The sequence below is a fragment of the Myripristis murdjan genome, chromosome 21 (assembly GCF_902150065.1).
Source record: "Myripristis murdjan chromosome 21, fMyrMur1.1, whole genome shotgun sequence".
NCBI classification, from domain to species: domain Eukaryota; kingdom Metazoa; phylum Chordata; class Actinopteri; order Holocentriformes; family Holocentridae; genus Myripristis; species Myripristis murdjan.
The window spans coordinates 11,721,770-11,742,392 of record NC_044000.1 but is presented as its reverse complement, the minus strand read 5'-3'; the positions used below and the strand labels follow the sequence as shown (position 1 = coordinate 11,742,392).

General features: G+C 41.3%; 1 protein-coding gene across 1 annotated transcript; it reads left to right on the top strand.

The window, feature by feature from the left end:
• Window positions 1-1,276: 1,276 nt before the first annotated feature.
• asb1 (ankyrin repeat and SOCS box containing 1) lies at window positions 1,277-9,446 on the top strand. The gene is made up of 5 exons (XM_030081541.1): window positions 1,277-1,571; window positions 2,580-2,718; window positions 4,043-4,345; window positions 5,807-6,189; window positions 7,674-9,446. The coding sequence occupies exons 1-5, from the start codon at window positions 1,475-1,477 to the stop codon at window positions 7,802-7,804; spliced, it is 1,053 nt and encodes a 350-aa protein (XP_029937401.1). The 5' UTR covers window positions 1,277-1,474; the 3' UTR covers window positions 7,805-9,446.
• Window positions 9,447-20,623: the final 11,177 nt, after the last annotated feature.

The following is a 20,623-nucleotide window of genomic DNA, read 5'->3' as shown; positions in this document are numbered from 1 at the left end:
TAGCCTTTGAGCGATATATTCTATATTTTCCACATTGGAGTGACCCAGTGTTTATAAAGCTTGAGGTCTGCGGGCCTGTCCAGTGAGAGGGACACATGGTGCTGCTGACCTGTCTGTTTATTTTTAGAGCACCACCAGAGCCTCAGTGTCCATGGTTCAGCTGTCATCAGGCAACATGAAGCCATGCTTGCATGACTCCCTGGCGCATGTTATCCTACCAAAAATGACAGTTATCCACCACAGATAAATGGTAAAAAAAAAAAAAAAAAAAAAAAAAAGACAGTGAATTTAAATTTCATTTTAGGTATTCAGCTGGCACTTGTATCCCAAGTTTCTCCCCTGCTGCCAGTACAGCAGAGCCCATCTGAATCCAGGCAGGTCCCTGAGCCTGCACACACATTTCAAATGAACTGCAGGAGCTGAGGAGTCAAAAATAGCCTCTTTTAATGTCTTCCCGTTTATTTTAAGCCCCTTTTAAACTGTTGAAATGTTCTCTGGACTATAAAATGGCCTTGGCCACAGGAGAGCCACACAAATGCTACAGGTGTCATTTTTACCATTCAACTGGATGCTATGTCTAAGCAGTCATGAATCCTGTGTGTGCAGAATTCATGCGGCTGACACTGCTGATGGACAGCCGTCTTACCAAATTTACATTACATTATGGATTTGGTCCTAAAACTGGACAAAGGATCATAGACTTGTGTTTTCTATTTAGCATTGTTTTCCATGGTTGATGATATTACATCTCAGATTTTTTATAGATATTCTGGCCTGCTTTGGGTGCCAGCCTTTTCAAAAATCCCTATAATATTCAGATACTTATTCCTATAGGGACTTCATTGTGTCTGTGCTTATGAATAATGAATTTATACTGGCATTTTCTCCTGTTTTTGCATTATGATATTCTATTCCAATAGGGACTTTTTGCTGTGATATTTGCAAAGTAGCCTATTCTTATCATAGTATCAGTATAGCTCAAGGAAAAATATCATTTATTTATTTATTTATTTGCTTACTTACCTACTCTCTTTCTCACTCGCTCGCTTGCTTACTTATTTATTCATTTCTATTTATTTATTTGAGTGTTTGTTTGATTGTTTTTTTTTTTTTTTTTTTCCATTTCTACAATTCATTTTTGATTTATGTTTTGAATTTGTCTTCGGCGGAAATGAATCGAGAGCGAGAGTTTTCTTAATAATCAAGATCCCAACCTGCACCAACATTATGTTCTCCACTGCTTGTCTGGTATTTAAAGGGGCTTTTCCCCTTTAAATCCGTCCGGACGGCAGCAGCCAGGAAGTAGCGCACCGAGCCTAACACACACCGTCACTAGACAGTCACGTTTCTTTATTTTGATGTATCCAGTCTCACTGACACACTAACATCGGGCTCCGCGCACTTGGTGAGTTCGTGTCGATACACCGAGAGGGCGCAGCTTTAAGGGTGAGGGTTTCCCGGCGGAGCAGCCTCCATGGCCGACGGTCAAGACGCTGATGTTGACGACCCACCCAGTATCAACCTGCCTCCGCTCATCACGGTGTCGGATCTGCCCGGGGCAACGGCTGCAGGTAACAGCCTCTGAGTGACAGCTGATCTGCTGCGTAGCTATCATCCAGGTCAGACAGCTGATGCACATTCATGCAGAGACGGTGTAAGAGCTGCGGCAACAACAGGATCACAGGCATGTTGGTGGCAGGGTGGATCCCTTCTGTCGCTTACAAGGTGTGGCCCACAGATTCAAATAATATTCATACCAGAGAGTGCTGCGGGAACTCATGCCTATCATTGCTCCAGCAGCCCAGAGCCCAGATTTAATGGACAGATTTTGTTAAATTATTGGCTACAGCTACCTATCTGTTACTAGGTCAAGGGCTCCCAGGGTGGCATCCAGGTGCCACAAGGGGTGCTTGCCAAATGAGCAAATATTTTATGTCACTATTATTTCACTCCCTAGCAGCTTGAATGAGAGGGAATATAAGGCCTTTAGGGAGGGACTGTTGGTATGTTTATTTACTTGTTTATCCCTGCCTATAATACACCTTTGACTCAATCACAGGACTATTATTTAACAGTCAGTTTTTTATTTAGATGCTTCTTAAAAAGATGCTATTGATTTCTGAATTTCGGAAGTGAGATCATCACACAAAGAGTGATGATTACATGGCTGAAGATGACTGCTGAAATGTGACCAGCGTGCAGTGCTTTTCTACTGCTGCTTTTAACTCCAGCACCTGCTAAAAAGCTTTAGCATGTGCTACTAATTTGTGAAAGCATCCTCAGACAAAGCCTGGGCGCAAGGCCCTATGTATATCTAGCCTTTGAACAATTAGGAACCTCTGGGCTCGGTGAGCTGTAGAAGCTCCCAGTCTGTCATCCAGGCAGGTGTGGCATAAAGCTTTTTAGGGGTAGAAAACACTTTCTAGACTGGTAACTATGCAGACATTTTCAATATTTTATGTAGGCTCAAGCAATGATTTAATGAGTGCACAATCCAAATGGACAGGCCATAATGTAGGACTGAACAATGTATGATTGAACATGGCAACTTGGCTTCCCAACTCTGCCTCTCACATCAGGCCGTAACCTGAAGGAATGGCTGCAGGAACAGTTCTGCGACAAGCCTCTGGAGCAAGATGACATGCGGCTCCACAATGCGGCCTACGTCGGAGATCTGGACACCCTGAGGAACCTGCTGCAGGAAGACAGCTTCAGGAGGTGAGGGAAACCACTGCATAATAAGGAAAAAGATCCAGGGAGAAAAGGTGCATTTGAAGTGGGCATTCCTTTCTCTCCATCAGGCCTTAAACACAATCATCAGTGACTAGTGAATAAGTCTGTATGTCTCAGATAAAACTGTGGTTTCCGAAGGAGTGACTATTTTTATACTTAGTTTCATCAGAAGCAGTAGAGCTGTTATACTATACATAACAGCCCTACAGCTCTCATCCAACATTTTTCTTTTCCTTTTAAAAATAGTGTGTCCTTTACCAGGTTGGAGTATCCAGCCTCGGACCACAGAACTGGCAGCTTTTGTCTTACTGCCGTTGGATATCCACAGGGTGTTCATGTGCGGCACTAAGTGCTTTGTGGTTTCTGAGCTCTGTGGTTTTAGCTAGCAATTTTGCTGAGTGACAGCTTGAGACACACTCTGACACACACAGTGTACAGTATAAGTCCTTACACATCCCTACCACAAACCACCCCTATCCTATATAACACATAACACATGTCATATGGTAGATGCTTTTATCCAATTCGCCTTACAGAACCGTGAATGAACACATCCTTTTTTAATGGGTGTTTCATTGTTTTTAAAATGTGGCCCCTGTGCAATTCAAACTGTTCACCCAGACAGGATTAGTGGCATGCTGGCCACATGTAACTACACAAGAGAACCTCTAGCGCTGGCAATATCACTGCCAGGCTCGATATATTGGCATATACAGGACCATCCTACAGTGGTCAGTGCTCATTCATCCCCTGTCCCACACTGATCATATGCAGCACTCATACTCGTCCCAGTATCCACACCCAGCCAACCCATTATTACTGCCTTAAGCCGGTTCATCTCCATTCCATATGGTTTACAGCTTTGTTTCAGAACAATATTTCAACATCAGCACCATACCTATCATTGTTTGCCCTTGTTTGTAACCTAAAAGGCAATATAACTTGGCAGGTAGGAATAGTAAGTATTTAATCGGTAGTGTGTGACTGTGCACAGTCATGAATCTGTCATTTTACAAAAGGCGTTGGTAATATTACTGTTTGGGTGCTAGTGGGACCTGCTTTTATATGCATAAATTTGCACCTAATGGTTCATAACTCTGACAAATGCCAAATGTTGGATTTGTTTCCACCAGTGACTTACTGTACCTTCATTTAGAGGACATAACTCATTCCTCCACTAATGTATTTCATTAAAGGAACAGTTCACCTCCCAAAATACCCCAAATAATAAATATTGCCAGATCACACAGAAACTATCAGGACAGATAGATTCTAGCATGGCTGCTCTCCTGTCTTCCTTGGATGCCAGGCGTATCAATGAGAAGTCGGTGTGGTGCTGCGGCTGCCTGCCCTGCACCCCTCTGCGGATTGCAGCCACAGCCGGCCATGCTGCCTGCGTAGCCTATCTGATTGCCCAGGGAGCTGAGGTCGACCTAGTTGATGTCAAAGGCCAGACGGCCCTCTATGTAGCCGTAGTCAACGGTCACCTGGACTGTGTCCGCATCCTCCTGGAAGCTGGAGCCGACCCTAATGGAAGCAGACACCACCGCAGCACCCCGCTCTACCACGCTGCACGGGTGGGAAGACTGGACATACTGCAGGAACTCATCAGGTGAGGTTTGGAGACCATCAGAGACTCGAACAGGGGTCTTCTAATGCTTTAGTAGTCTAAAATTATGTTCTGACTGTCAGCTCAGCTTTTTTTCTTGCATCGGAGTTGGATATTGATTGTACAATGTTAACAGCACAAAGCCATGTTGAATCTGATCTTTTCTGGTTTTAACCACATTAATGGGTGGTTTTGAATATGATTCATTTTGTACCTCTAAAAATGCATCTGACTGAATATTGCTTTTTTGGCTTATTATAATGACACAATTGAAGACAAAGTAACAAATAGCAAGTTTCCAGAGGTGGCACCTCCCATTGGCACACATTTGCATGAAGTAGGCTATATGTCTTGTGTACTTTATCCAAATCAGAGGTGTCCAGCTTGACTTGCTCCCGCTCAAAACTGCTAATCTTTATGAACAAATTTTGAAACTAGTCGTTGTAGCTGGAATTGGTCACTTGGCTGCATTTGGCGGGGTTTGCCGCCTGGGTGTGCACACCTGTGTTGTTACAGCCAATATTGTCATAGCAATGACATCCTCACAATTTAGAGGAAACAAATTGGATTTTCCTTCTGTCTGAGCAAACAGACAAATTTACTTGTTTTTCACAGCTTATTTTTCTCCCTTAATCTGACATTGTTTTTTTTTTGTTTTTTTTTTAATGGGTTTTATAGTTCTTTTGGGGCTAGTTTTACGCACAATGGTGCATTTAAACTGCATATTGGCGAATAAACAATACATTTGAAGCACTAAGATTAGTTTTAACTTCTTTCCCACTGGTGGAAACTGGCATTAGGCGTCATAGAGAATGGTCGTGCTGTTTCCCCCACTTTGTGCCAGACCAGTCCATCTCCCAGCCTCAGATGTTGACCCCCCCCCTGTATTTTATTATGTTTTTTAAATGAAATTGGTTGTTTTAGTCTTTGTTGATGCAGTGTTTTTATGGGGTCAGCATTTTCATGTACTACTAGATGTGGGGTGCCAACATTTTCTACTGCCTCAGGCTTCAATTTGGTTGTTTTCTCATTAAATACCACTGTATTTTTCCTGCCCAGAATGAACTGGAAAGGATCCCCAGTCATAAGCTCCCACCAATCAACAGTCATGGCCCACAGGGGACAGTAGTCACATTCACACATGAATGTTTTACCAAAAAAACAATAGTGAACAGGCTAAAAACACAAAAATGCTGCTCCTAACTATTGAGGCAGCCCCTCACACTTGTTTTAAAACGCTATTTGTATGGGCATTTTTGTAAAAATTTCAAGTGCATTTTTGCATCAGTGCCTGTTCATTTTTGACCCTTACACAGTAGTGTTTTCTCAGTATGTGGGGTTAAATCTGGCCAGTAACTTTGGTTTAATGTCATTCTCATTATATTGGTAAACAATGCCTTCTCAAGGATTATTGTCAGATGGCTTCCAAAATGTTTAAATGTACTAATGTTCGCCTTGTTCCAGGTTCCATGCAGACGTCGACATGGACCACCAGCTGGGTCCTCGGCTCCTCTTAAGTGCCCGCACCCTCAACACCCTCGTGGTGTGCCCACTTTACATCAGTGCTGCCTACCACCACCTCCACTGCTTCCGACTGCTGCTCCAGGCTGGAGCTCAGCCCGACTTCAACTACACAGGACCAGTTTGCCGTGAGGTTCTGACCCGTGGCCTGGCCTCTTGTCTGCTGGATGCCGTGCTGCGCCATGGATGCGAGGCAGCCTTTGTCCACCTGCTGCTAGACCATGGGGCTGACCCGGCGCTGGTGCCCTGGGACCAGTCAGAGCTGGAGACGGCCAGCCGGAGGAAGGTGGATCCGGAGGCACTCACGGTCTTTCTGGAGGCCCGGAGTGAGTTTTCCCCATTAATACAAAGCACTGTGAGAGATGAGGCATTGGTGAATATGCACAAGTAATGCTGTTGAGGACATATTTTTTAACCATCAGTTGTCTGGATTTTAACAAGAGCACATGCTTACTTTGAACAATGCCTTACTTTAAGGAACAGTTCACCTAAAATGCAGTTAGTTATTTTCTCACTTACCTCTAATGCAATGAATAGATTCCTCTGTCTACTCCCAACAAGTATAAACAGACGTGGATAGATACAGTTAGCTAGTGTTCTTCAGCAGGAAATACACCAAGTATTGTTACACACCTCTCAATCACCGAATTCAGGTGTTTCATTCAGTTCCATTGCCACAGGTATATAAAATCAAGCCCCCTAGCCATACAGTTTGCCTTTACAAACATTTGTTTGTGAAATTTCTTCCCCCCGAGATATTCCACAGTCAACTCTAAGTGGTATTTTTGCAAATAGGAAGTGTTTGGGAACCACAGCAACTCAGCCACCAAGTGGCAGACCACGTAAAGTTACAGAGCAGGGTCGCCGAGTGCTAAGGTGCATAATGCGTAAAGGTGGCCAACAAGTTTGGTGTGGAAAAACTTGACTGGCCTGCACAGAGCCCTGACCTCAACCCCATCCAACACCTTTAGGATGAACTAGAATGGAGATTACGAGCCAGGCCCTCTCATCCAACATCAGTGTCTGATCTCATAAATGCTCTTCTGGATGAATGGGCAAAAATTCCCACAAACACTCTCCAGAATCTCGTAGAAAGTCTTTCCAGAAGAGTGGAAGCTGTTGTAGCTGCAAAGTGGGGAACAACTCCATATTAATGGCTATGGACTTAGAATGGGAGGTCATAAAATCTCCTGTAGGTGTAGTGTGGAGGTGAAACAATACTTTTGTCCATATAGTGTAGTTCCAACAAAACCCCTCACCCTGAATGCTGTGGATTATACCAGCTATCTGTATCATTGCTTTTTGAAAGAGCTGTTGAGTTTTTTTACATGTACATTTTTTAGAGTTTCATCTCCACAGTACAATACCCACTCAGGCTCATTGTAATGACATGAAGGGAGACAGGGAAGACTGTGTAAAACTGGAAACCTAATCACCCTGACACCATCTTGATGGATAGGTTGCACTTTTTTGTGTTTTGGGTGAAGTATTCCTTTAACAGTCTCACAGAAACACTTATTCGCATTGGAAACCGCCCAGTGCACCCACAGCTTTCTACTGCTGGCCACTGAATAGCTCCATTGTTGCAACTGGAGTTCAACCGCCTCGCTCAAGGGCACATCAGCAGTGTTTATGTGAGTGGAGAGTGTTGTTCATGCCAAACAATTCAAATGGCATAGGGCATAAAGAGACACTGGTAGGGGGCTGGCATGATTTTTCTACTTACCATTTTAGTCACAATTATATGTTATATGTTATGTGTTAGTCTGTTGCAGCTATTAAAGGGATCTACCCTTTTCCTTTCTTTAAGGACGTCCTCGTAGACTGACCCACCTGTGTCGCATCAGGATCCGTAGAGCTATGGGCAAACATCGTCTGAACCACATCCCCTCTCTACCACTACCACAACCCGTCAAGAACTTCCTTCTCCACCTCGACTGACAACTCCACCTCCTCTTTGTTCTCAGGGCTCAAATTTGAGCCCAGGCAAAACTGAACATGATAAAAAATAACTGTCAAACACCAAAACAAACCCTGGGATACAGCTTTTTAAGAGCTCAAGCTGCTCATTGCTATTTTTCTAATAATGAATAGTTAATGAATAATGAAACCACCCCAAACTGAATTGGTAAAACATGTAACCCTACAGATCTGTAATCTGGGTTTGGGTAACTCTGTGTATCCCAGTTATCGCTATTGGCTGTACTATGATCGTCACTCCCCAAATAACTGTGAGGTGCTCCTGCAGATAGCACCTTACAGCTGCATAGCACAGTGAGAATGCCATTTGGGTAACACTTTATAATAACCATCATTAATAAATGGAATTGGTTAATTACACCTTCGTTAATAGTTTTTAACCCTAACCCTAACACACACCAACAAGCACAGTATAATACAAATGCATGAGTGAGGTGACACACACAGGAGGAAAGTAACTAAGTGCATTTACTCAAACATCATACTTGAGTCCAGTTTTGAGGCACTTAACTTGAGTATCTCTGTTTTGTACCAATTTACACCTTTCCTGCGGTACATTTCAGAGTGAAATACTGCACTATATACTGAACTACATTTATCTGATAACAAAATAGCATAAATTATAGCATTACTAAGTTTAATTAATCTGTTTACCATGTATTAATGATGGTTATTTTGTTTTGAAGCTCTGACAAGCAGCATATTAAATATCATTATATCAGAGGCAGAGCAACTTTTCCTGGATCCAGCCCGTTGAATGGCTAATTATTTGTTGTATTTAAACTTGTCGCCACATTGCAGTGAAAAAAGTGCAGCAGTTGAGTTTTCCGGAAATCCAGTGATCGTTGATAATAATACAACTGTCAAAACAGCGTTCAGATAAGTTTTAATTTATCTCGTGAATCTTACAGTTGTGGTGGTTTTCACACGAGACTGTCCTCCTAACAGGCAGTTTCACAGCGCTGACATTGAGCACTTTGATAAGACTCACATTTTGAGGGCTGGACCGTGGGCTGAAAAGCATGTAGTGTTGCTGTGTGTTTACATGTGGCCCAAGGAGTGATGGATTGCTGCTGCGTAACAAGCCTTAACTTTAACTTTAGCGAAAAGGCCACAAAGATTGTCACACCCCGACTGCTGAAGTGTGAATTTCAAGGCGTAATTAAAGAGGGACAACACAAAACAAGCCTGAGCAAGAAATTTAAGGTCCTGGATCCTGACCAAAAAAAAAAAAAAAAAAAAGAAAAGAAAAGAAAAGAAAAGAAAAAACAAATATTAAAATAAGTAAAGTTTACATTTTGTGTCCAATATTTAGGAATGCAGATGTTGGCATCAACAAGGAACATTTTTAGAAGGATTATTAAAGGGAAATTGTTGAGACACTATATTTAACACTGACAATCTGTTAAAAAATCAATGAAGTTTGTTCATGATAAATAGAATTACTTTCTATTTATTTGTATTTAAACAGCTGCTTTCTCTGTCAGCACATTGCTTTTCTTTTAGTATGTTAATGGTGCTTTTACTGTTGTACTGAAGTGTCTGTTCACTTTGCTTTGTATCTCATCGTTTCTTGCATAAATGTGCAATAATTATATATTCACCACCATTATGTTTGGTATTTATTATCTAAAACTGCATGGGAGGGCTTCCACACCACCACAAAGATTTTGGGATGAAAAGTGAGATTCTTCGAAAGTAAGATCACTTTCCACGCTTCCTGTGTCTGCAAGCCATCTCCTTGAGCGAACATGAGAGAATTATTCATTCTCTTTTTCTCACAACCACTTCCAAGAGCTGGTTTGGTCCAAACTATCCCAGCCGAAGTCATGGACAAAATCTCTGGAGTTTTAGCTTTGGTTAAACCCATTTAAAGAAAATTGTCCCTCCGTCAATATCAGGGCAACACACTCATCCAGCTAAACGTCAGTACACTTTATGTAGCTAATCAATTCTGGAGGAAAATCCCCCTCATATCCATATTGTGGATCGCTTTCACTGGGTTATTGTGGATCTAGAGATACCCAGAGATAGTCAAGTGATTAAAGTCTGCTGCCACTGGAGCCACATCTGAGCTGCCACTGGCTGAGGCGGGATCCCACCAGAGCTTTCTGTCCTCTTTCTGCCCTCAGCTGTCTCTCTCTATACTAAATAAACCATAAAAATAAAGGTGGACTGTTCACCCTCCTTTGAAAATAAAACAATAGCTGTTAATTATCTGGTGGATCTGCATTCCATTGGGTCTTTGATTTCTGAGGCTTGCACATCGTCTCTCTGTCCGTGACCTGGCAGTCGCATTATCTCCATTTAGTTTGTCTTCAAAGAATCAAGGAAAAGCTGTTTACTTCCCCAAGGCATTGATTTGGTTGTAGTGATGCATTCCATGTTTTTTTTTTTTTTTGTCATAATCTTCTCCACACTCCTGCAAAACTGACAGTGCAACTTTAAAAGCAAATCTTTTTTTGTGTTTGTTTTTGTTTTTGTGTTTAAGCATAGTATCTAACTTAAGTCTATTACTGACAAAAGGCAAACCGCTTTACAGACTGGATTCTTTATACATCAAGTGTTGAGTACTGAAGATGAGATTATGTGTTTTTTTTCCTCCTAAAATTTGCTATATTTTACTCTGGAAATGAATTTTTCATATGTTTCACACACACAGTCACGGTTCGTACTGACCCGGGACATCCAGGGAGTCCTGGCTGCAGCCTCACCACTGGCCTCCAGGCACAGAACAGGGTGAAGTGTCCAGATGGCTCCTATAAAGCGGCTACTGATAGAGGACACAGCTCCTTTGAGATTTTTGGGAAGATGTGGGAAAGGTTCTCATGATGTTAGCTATTATACATGAGGCTACTTTACATCTCTCCTCATCTTCATTCCCTTTGCCTCTGTCACTCACTGTGTCTCTCCACTTAAACCTTTTGCCTTGTCTGATGCTATCCATTGTAATGGCCTCTATTTATTAATTCTCCAATGAGAATTAATAAAGCTGAATATATGGGTGACTGTTCTGAGTTTTGGATGGGGGCTTTTATTCGTGTGGAACGGATGAATGGGCCAGGATGTCACAATGGTTGAGAAAACCACATCTTGGTGCGAACCCAACTACACTGTGGAAAATCCAGGGCCTGGGAACTGTTGGACTTCGCAAGTGGAAGTAGAATCAGCAGGGATGAAAACAGCGAGATGGGGGTTCAGGGTCCAAAAGTCCTGCAACGATGGGAGGATGGACCCGGTTGCTTTCTGAGAGAGCTGTGGTAAGGATTCTCTACAAACATGTTGCATTCTGTATAGTGTCAAAATGTTTGTGGTTTGACTGATGTGGATCTTTGAATCCCAGTGATTGATATTATGGTGATATTCAAAATACTCACATTTCACTGTTCTAGAATTCTAGAAATCTAGAATTTTATCGTTCCCAGGGCTCTGAAACAGCATTTAGACTGACAAAAAAAATTGTCAGCAAAGCAAAACATAGGTCTTTTGTTGTTTTTTAATGCAGGCTCAACCAAAGCACCTATTCAGTAGTAGGAGGGGAAGCATACATTACTTGAGAAGTCAGTACTGAGTGATTACACAACAAAATAAGATGTGCAAAGAAAATACAATTCAGTTGTAATTTTTATGGTCTGTCGCAGAGTATCAGACGTGAGCTGACTGATGCTCAATATTTAAGCCACTATAGAACAATATGTCAACTCAACCTCAGTGTGCATAGAAGAGGGAATGACAAGCCTTTATTTCAGGTTGTGCACAAAAATGCTGCTACCTTGATGTCTCTAGATGGCACTGTCTTCCTTTCAAGCATGGCAGTCATCTTATCTCTGTGTCTCTCGCCCTCTCTCTCTCTCTCTCCTCTGCTATCTCTGTCCCTCTTCTGTCTCTTCTCTCTCTTTTTCAGTGTCTCTCTATTTATATTTTCTTACTTTCTTTTTTCTTTCTTTCTTTCTATTTCCTTTACCCTCTCTATCTCTCCACCTCTCTCTCTCTCTCTCTTTCTCTGTCTCTCTCTCTCTCCATTTATCTGCCCCCCAAGCCCCCTCCAGCCCCCCACACCCGCCTCTTCTGCTACAGAGAATTCAGCTGTAGACCTCAGCATCTGTCCTCAAGAGCCTCATCCCTTCAGAACTCATTAAAGTAAGTCTTTCATTAACAGAACACACACACACACACACATACACACGCGCCGAGCGAGTCCCATTCCACCAGTGCAGCATGAAGCAGAGATTGGACAGTTGGTAAACCACTATCTTCCTGTGGGGAGTTTCCATTGCGAGGGGTTTCTCTTTCAAGTCAAACTTATATCACTTACGGTATATGTGGGTTAGAGTTGCCCCCGATTCCACACACACACACACACACACACACACACACACACACAATTTAGGAGTAGACTTAAAATTGCATGCAGGGAAGATTTCTTGCCTGGGCTAATATGATCAGTTTACAGGGTCAGAAATTTTATTCCAAAGTTATATATCCACAATTTGGAAAAGTTGAACCTACTCTTCCATATTGATTGATTACTGCATCAAAACATACAGTAAAATTACTTTTTAAAGCACAGGACATAGGTGACAAATGGTAACACTTTCGGAGATTAGATCGTCTTTGAAATATTGAATGCTAAACTTTTGAAAATGATCATTTTATCAAAGCATACATTTTCCATTCCAAAATGTTACATAGCTCCATTATGGAAGCATTTTTTCCCTAAATTCAAAGCCGTAATAGAAAACATAAATTATTCTGGCCTATAAAAATTAACTTCTTTGTGAGCAAATGTTTTCACATGGCTCCTAACTTCAATACCAAGCCCTGATGCTCTTAATTTTCATGCCATCAGTCAATACATCATTTTGGAGCAAAATTCTTCACATACATGCATACTGGGTTTGAAATAAACTCTAAAAATCACCACTGATACTCAATTGACTCTATTTTTTTTTTTTTTTTTTTTTTTTTTTTGGTTATTCATCTGTGGCACAAATGAAACAGAAATGGCCAATGGTTTATTTCCTCCGATAATTATCGTGAGTCTGGAAAAGTTGAATGCTACACACACTGTTGTTCATTCCTGAGTTTATTTGCGCAGCAAACTGCAATCAAAATCTCAACAGACTCTACTAATATCACCGCAGTGTTCCGCTTGTATTTGGGACCAGCATGCAAAGGGATGTTAAATGTTGTGCAGCTTTCATTTTAGGAGGCCGCTCTCTTCATGAAGCGACCACAGTATTTAGTTAAGTAGGAAACATGGATTAAAGGTTGTTTCCATGGATTTGGTGTAGTCACATGAAGGAGTGTGTTTGTGTGTGCGTGTGAGTGTGTGTGAGAGAGAGAGAGAGAGAGAGAGAGAGAATATATAATCTAAACTTGTTTAGAACAAAACTCACCTGTAAGTTGTTAAGCAGTTCCAGCACAATCACTTTGTGTCTACCTCTTTATCAGGCTGCCTGTTCTCTTGCACTTGCACTGGCAAGTATTACCATTTGGTAATTGCCACGCGCTTTTATTTGAATGATCTCATTCCTCAGGCGCTCCGGAACTCTTAGTTTCCTCCAGTGACCACATCACTGTGTGTTTACCACGGCCACACGCACACATGCACGCACACGCACACACACGTGCACGTATACACACATGCAGGTACTCTGGCTCTGTCCCAGGGCAACTTGAGCTTGATCAAACTCAACTTGTCCTGTCGCCACACAGCGCGAGCAGTGAGATTCGTCACACACACACAAGAGCCTAACGTGAGTCAGACTCAAAGAGGCAGATGACATGAAACTGAATATAACATTCGCTGGTCCAAGAAAAGCAGTCCTTTCCGTTTGTACTCATGTCAGATCAATTGAACAGGAAAGCCTGGGTGTGGGGGAGTGATTATGAAAATATTGATCATTTTTCATTTTTGTGTCATACTGTAACTCAGCACATGTGGATTACAACTGCAAGTCCGGAAGCATTTTTCCTCCATTAAGGCCAACGTGCCTTATAAAGCACTCAATCAGTGTTCTAGTGCAAAAACACAGGGAAGTCCTTGAGCTTTATTGACATAATTAAGTCGTATATGGTTGGAAATATTGAAAGAATCTTATTTACTTGTAAAACTGTGTCTGTTTTAATTAAAGCAAAAACCCAGAGGGGCTTAATGAGTCTTAATTTGACTGTTTTCCAAAGGATCCGGTAGTCATGAAATGTGGCAAAGGCAGGAAGGATGTGATGTGATTGCTACTGTAATTACTGTCACAGTCTTTGACTTGGCTTTTTTACTTAATTAGTCCCCTCTCATTTGTGTGATGTTTAGTTAATGTATGTGCACTAGACCTTGCCTTGTACAGTTGGTCATTCACGAATGAGGATGTTGTAGGAGTTTCTTTCATGATTTGGGAAAGTTGGAAAACAGCTGCAATCAATGAAATCAAAAGACAATGGGATGTGCTTGAAAAAAAAGGCACTACTTTACAATAAGACTGCCCTTATAAACAAATGGTTCATAATTAGGTTCTTAATTAGGTTGTAAACCATTAATAAAACATTAATAAACAATTCTAAACAAAGTATAACACAGTTTTCACATGGTTAAAGGCTCAGTATTTGGCAAAATCAAGGCACTGCCGAACTGCATCTATGCTAAGAATGCATAGATGCATAGATGCTGCTAGAATATGCAGTTCAGCCATCTGTGATCCCTGCATCATTGTATGAAAACTGAGTTGTAACTTGTTTGTAATTTTTAATTAATGATTTATAAAGTGTTTACAACCTAATTAAGAACCTAATTATGAACCATTAATAACCCTTTATAACAGCAGTGGTACCAAAAATGTGCTGTATTGCATGAAGCCAGTATCAGTATTGTTTTTATATCCATAAGTTATCACAAGTCATCAGGTGCAGCAGACTAACTACATTGGCCGGGTTCAATCCTTTCCCATTGCAACATTGTCACATCACTAATTCACTTGAACTGCTCCTAATTTGGGAATGTAAGTACATTATGAGCTCATATTGACTGACTTCATTTTTTTTTTTTGTGATCAGTTTTTTATTGTTGGTGTAAGGACAGCATGCACCATCACAGTTACAAAAGTGACACAAGGCAAAGTATAGAACTGTAGTTTCTTTCGCTAAGAACAATTTTGTTATTTTCTTCTCTAATCCATGATGATATCCACAGAAATAGCCAAGAGTATATTGAAAATATTTGTATATATATATATATATATATATATATATATATATATATATATATATATATAGATATATAGATATATAGATAGATACACATATATGAATCAACCAATGTATGATACTCTAAACAAGCAAGCAAATATATGAATACCAGAGATGAAAATGACAGTTAACCACAAATATTCACTAACACTAATTTTCTCTACTACCTGTGACCAGAAAATAATATTTTGTGTTCTGGGATAATGTACTCATGCTATGTAAAGCTCCAGCTGTGCAATACCCCAGGAAGAAGAAAAGTGACAAGCTGCCATCCTTTTAGCGGCTATGAGACCAGCTAACAAGAGGCGCCTGTCATTTGTAGTTAAATCTTAGCAGAGACAGTGAATGAGGGATGGCTCTCTCAGTAACATTAGACATCACACTTGAGGCATTTTCTCAAAATCTATTAGTACCAATGATATTGCCTGGACAATAAGTCACAATATGGATTAGCTGTGAGTTTCATTTGTTGTAATCTTCGAGGTGTGAGATAAGACCTGTGATATTTGGGATATTTGACCATATGTGTGTGCCATTCCAGATCTGAGAAACTAATTTAATAAAATGCAGAAGCACGGCGAACTGACCGCTCCCCTTTAAAAATGTCTCCCGATTTTCCAGTGAAAGCAAAGTGAAAGTTGGCTAGATGTTACATCTGTTGCGTTTGAGTGCTATGTCAAAACAGAAATTTTAGGAACAAACAGTCTTAGGAGTTTGTCAGTACCACATAATGCCCCATATCTGTGCTGGTGAGCCAGGGGATCAGTTAATGGCAGCATGACAATGTCCATTACACCAAACTACCCATGTTTAATTACTTCCGCGGAGCTGGGGCGCTCTTGGGAAGGATTTTCCACCACTGAGAAGATCCTGCGGTTCGGGAGGGGGAGATTTCTTGGATGGGGAACAAAGCTCGGGAGCTGTCGTGGACGGCGGGGTCGGAGGGACTGTGGGTTGGGATGAGGGCCCCTCTGCCTCTTCCTCCTCCTCTGTGTCCTCCTCCTCACGAAACGAACCAGGAACCATTGGGCAGCTTCCCAAACCGCTGCCCGACAACAACATGGGCAGGCAGAGACCCCAGGAAAACAGAAGAGGGAAGAAGAGGAAGAGAGCCATGCGGTGGCCACCACTGTGGGAATGTTGTAAACTGTGCTTTCCTGAGGCCTTGGGAATCCCACACCAGAGCTGGAACCTGCAGGCATGGAAAAGGGGGCTTGCTTCCCTCGGGAGAAAGGATGTCAGCTGCAGAAAAACATGACTTGATCACTTGGCGGGGGGGAGCAAGCAGCGATGCACTTTCTCTGCTGTGCAATTAGGAGAAAGGATGGGTGGGTAGATAGATAGTGGTAGGACTGGTAAAAACTCCCAAAACTCTCAGGAAAGGGAGGACAAAGGGTTTCTTCCATGTGGTATAGATTCCATTTATTGCAAAGTGCAAAACCGCCACTTTTCACTTCTTGTACTCTCAAGCAATAGAGATTGATATCTCAATTATTAAAACATTTATTCTTGTTATATAAGGGTTTCTTAATTTACTCTGCTTCTGTCGGCTGAATCCTACACCCATATAAAGACTGATATTGCACCCCGATCTCCACACCCTTCTCCACTTAAACTGTGCCACCCTTTAAGCCCAGATGTTGGTTTAATTCCCTCGGCCATGAAACTACATATTCACCCTGAAGGCCCATGATCAAATCCGTGCCAAAACCCGCTCTGTGTTCTGTACCCAAACACACTCACACTTTGAAAAATTCCAGACCAGTCTGCTCTCAGTAAAAGGGTGTTAATGGAAAAACTGCAACATATGGGTTTTTTGTCACAGATATCTCTTTTTTTAAAAAAAAAAAAAAAAAAAAAAAAAAAAAAAAACATGGACCAAATTACATCAGAGCCAAAAGCATGGTTGCTAAGCGTTGGATGTTGTGCTCTCTGCGAGGCAAACTAGCAGCTGGAGGGTGAGAGTTAATGCCCACTTTTGCTGCCCAGAAGATGGCTCAAATTTTTACCTTTGACTGGTTTATCTTCTAACTATGGACAGCCTCCCTCACCTAACTATCCTAAAGTACAGACTAAAGCACATGCATTGTTCTTCTGTTGGAAAAGAAATGACATCATGGAGAACAGAGCAGCTAGCCCTGTCCCGAGCTGTTAGTGTCAGTGGCAAGCCTGTTAACATGGACCACACGGATGCTTTAATTCACTTTAGTTACTCATTGAAGTAAAGATGGTGTTTGAGTTATGAAAAACTTGTCTCATTCTCATTCTTAAAGTTTTCTTCAAAAACGGTTAACATAAAATGTAACTTTCAGAGTCAACACTGCTTGTTTGCACACGTGCCAGTGCAGAGTGGGGAATGGATCTTTTTCACAGCAGCCATTTTGACAGGTAAACACAGGTTTTACTAATGACATGAATTAAGGTTCTGATCCATTTAGGTCTAACCAGGGTCAGGGTCCTGGTGCTGAGCATGCTGGCTCACTAGAAGGGCCGCTACAAAGCAGTGAAATCACTAGTAACACCTGTGTTTACCTGCAATTTCATGTCAAAATGGCTGCTGTGAATGTTTATACAACCCGTACACCAGAAAGCACTGAAGAGAAAAACATTTGGCGCATGCATAAATTGGGAATGTTGACTCTGAAAGTGATAATGCTACTTTTCTTATTAACTTTTTAAACTGACCTGTGAGAATTCACGACGATTGCAAATTTGCCACTGCTGAGAAAAGTTTTTCATGACTCAAACACAGTCTTTCCTTTGGTGGGTAACAAAAGTAGGCCATGTTAGAGCCCTTCACTAAAACACAGACATTCTGCATCATCTCAGACAGAGTGTCACACGGTAGCCGCTTAATCTAATGGCCTGGAGCTGATCCATTGTGGAAATAGTCTTGAGGTCTAGGAGTTCCATTACAAAAATGAGGCTGCCACCATTTGCTTTTCCCCCCAAAATGGCTACTTAGTGTTTTGGAATGAAACCCTTCAGTGTAAGTTCTCCCTAAGCTGTTAAACAGAGAAATGGTGAAAAAAAAAAATCTCTGCTCACTCTAAGGCCTCAGGAGAATTAGTCATTATTGTAGCAGTAAAGGGATCGTAGCTAATTGGGTTTTCTGGTTCATGCATGTCATATATTGTATCTGTATTGCTGAGTTGTGTAGGTGTATGTGCATGTGTGTGTGTGCATGTGTTTTTGTGTGTCGCTCTGTATGGTGCGGGATCAGCTCCAAGGCCATGGAACACCACATCAAATTGACCATTTCCTCCCCTGATAAGCAGCTTCCCAGATTTGCTTGAAGGAGAGAGCGAGAAGATTGAAAGAGACATTCGGGGGTCCAGCACTGGCAACGACAAAACTTGGCTCCATTCATTACACACTAACAAAAATATCCATCTTTACGAGGCATTCACTGTAGAGTTGTCTTAAAATCCTGTTTACTTTAAATTAAGTACAAAAAAGGAAGAAAAAAATAGTCTCACAAAAGGGTGAGATGATCCCCCTTCTTTGCAGTGCAGTGCAGCAGAAACTTCCTGTTTCAAAAATGTTCTTAAAATAAACAAATATCAGTTACTCAGAGAACAAAATAAACCAGATCACTCCACAATTATAAAAGTGATTTCACATGATTCAAGAGGATTTATAAAAGCAAGCCAAATTAATTGTGATGATTTAAATTATTTTAAGAAAAATAAGATTCCAAATTTAGTATTAGACTTATACTAATAAATGACTTCAGGTGGATATTTTTTGCAGTGCATTCCCTCCTCCACGCCTACTCCAAGGTCTCTCCTCGCTCCTGCTGCGTCAAGAGCTTGTAAAAATATCCATCACATAACTGAATGTGTCAGGTAACCCTCCCAGTACAACCTTCTCAGATGCAGAAAATATGAAAATCTAAAATCCAGGGACAGACAGATTCATGGACATTTATTGCACTTGCCAATTAGACTCCTTCTGACGTTTGATGCCACTCAATAATCAAATTATTTCCATCGTTGAACATGCGATGAAACCAAATTAATCTTAGTTGCATGGGGTTAATATAGGGAATATCTGATTGTGTACAACTCGTTCATTGTCTCAGTGATTAATGCACTGATCCTTGTTGCTGTGCTTTGAAAATGCAAACTTCCACGTGGGGAGGAATGCATGTGTGTGTGTGTGTGTGTGTGTGTGTGTGTGTGTGTGTGTGTGTGTGTATTTGTGTGTATGTGTGCGTGTGTGTGTGTGTGCCCTGATCTCAAGAAAGATGAGTGCACTTTTCCCTTTGAGTGACTTTCAGTATAGGCCTACCTCAAATCTTACCTTTAATAACACACACACTTAACACTCTAAAGATACTCCGCCGATCACATCAGGCTCATGAACTCTCTTACTGTTTTGCTAATGCATTTTCCCTTCCCATCCTTCTAAACGATTGAAGTGCAAAAGGAATTAAACTGCAAGGTCACTTTTTTTTGCATAGTGTATATCTGGTAATGCTTATACATGTGGTCAACTCCAATTAAAATGTAGTCTGTAAAGTCACTGAAAGCACCACGTTATGTTGCTCAGTCAGTGGAATCCAGCTGACATTACACTACTGATTACATTTTGTCATCGTTCATTTCTAACAGTTTTTGGAAGTAACCTCTCCAAAGCAAGACTGCATTTGTGTGCAAGGGTGCATTTTTTTTTTTCTAAATTAAGCATGGTATCACCTACATTTACCATGAAAATGCAAATAAGAAGGTAGTGATCCATCCTGGTGCTGCTCAGGACTCAGAGTATGATATCATGTATAATGGGAACAGAAAGTGTAGGCTGGGATGTGTGCAGCATTGCGTGACTGTGAAGCCAACATCCTGTCCTCAGTGAATTCCATGGAAGAGTATGCGGCTCTTTTGGTTTCCGATGCTTTTCTGAAGTCCCAGAGAATGGGTAGCTGGGGAGGGGGGGGTCGCTTGATTTACAGTCTCAGAAGACATCTCTTGCACTGTGCCATTCCACTGAGACTGAGAGTGAGAGGATATGGCAGAGCTCAACATGGGGGAAGCCCCGGGTTTTCGCTGTGGCAGGAACATTTACCGATACACAGGAACTGATGTAACTGTCCCTGGTGCTATGAAGGCAGGGGGAGAGACTGCCTGGAAACTTGGCTTGGATGTTAGAGGAGAGGTGGATAGGTAAGATGAAGAGATTATCATAGAGGCCCTTTTAATCACAGAGGTTTGGTAGACCCACTTATGCTACAGTGACAATTGGTGTATTTTTTTTTTTTTTTAACAATAACACGACAGAGTGGGTCATGCCACCGATGATGCATAGCAGTTTCTAATAACTGATAAAGCAATATCTGCCATGTAATGTAATAACTTTTAAAAGTATAATAAAAAAAAAAATACCAGGAGATGGGTTGAAAAGATAACAAAACCTATTTTATTAACACTAACAGATTTTAAGAATAACAGTACCAACTAGGGAGGCATATTCTGAAAATAAGACAACTTTTTCAGAAGGGTTGTAGTAGTAATCTAGTAATCTGAACATAATATCATC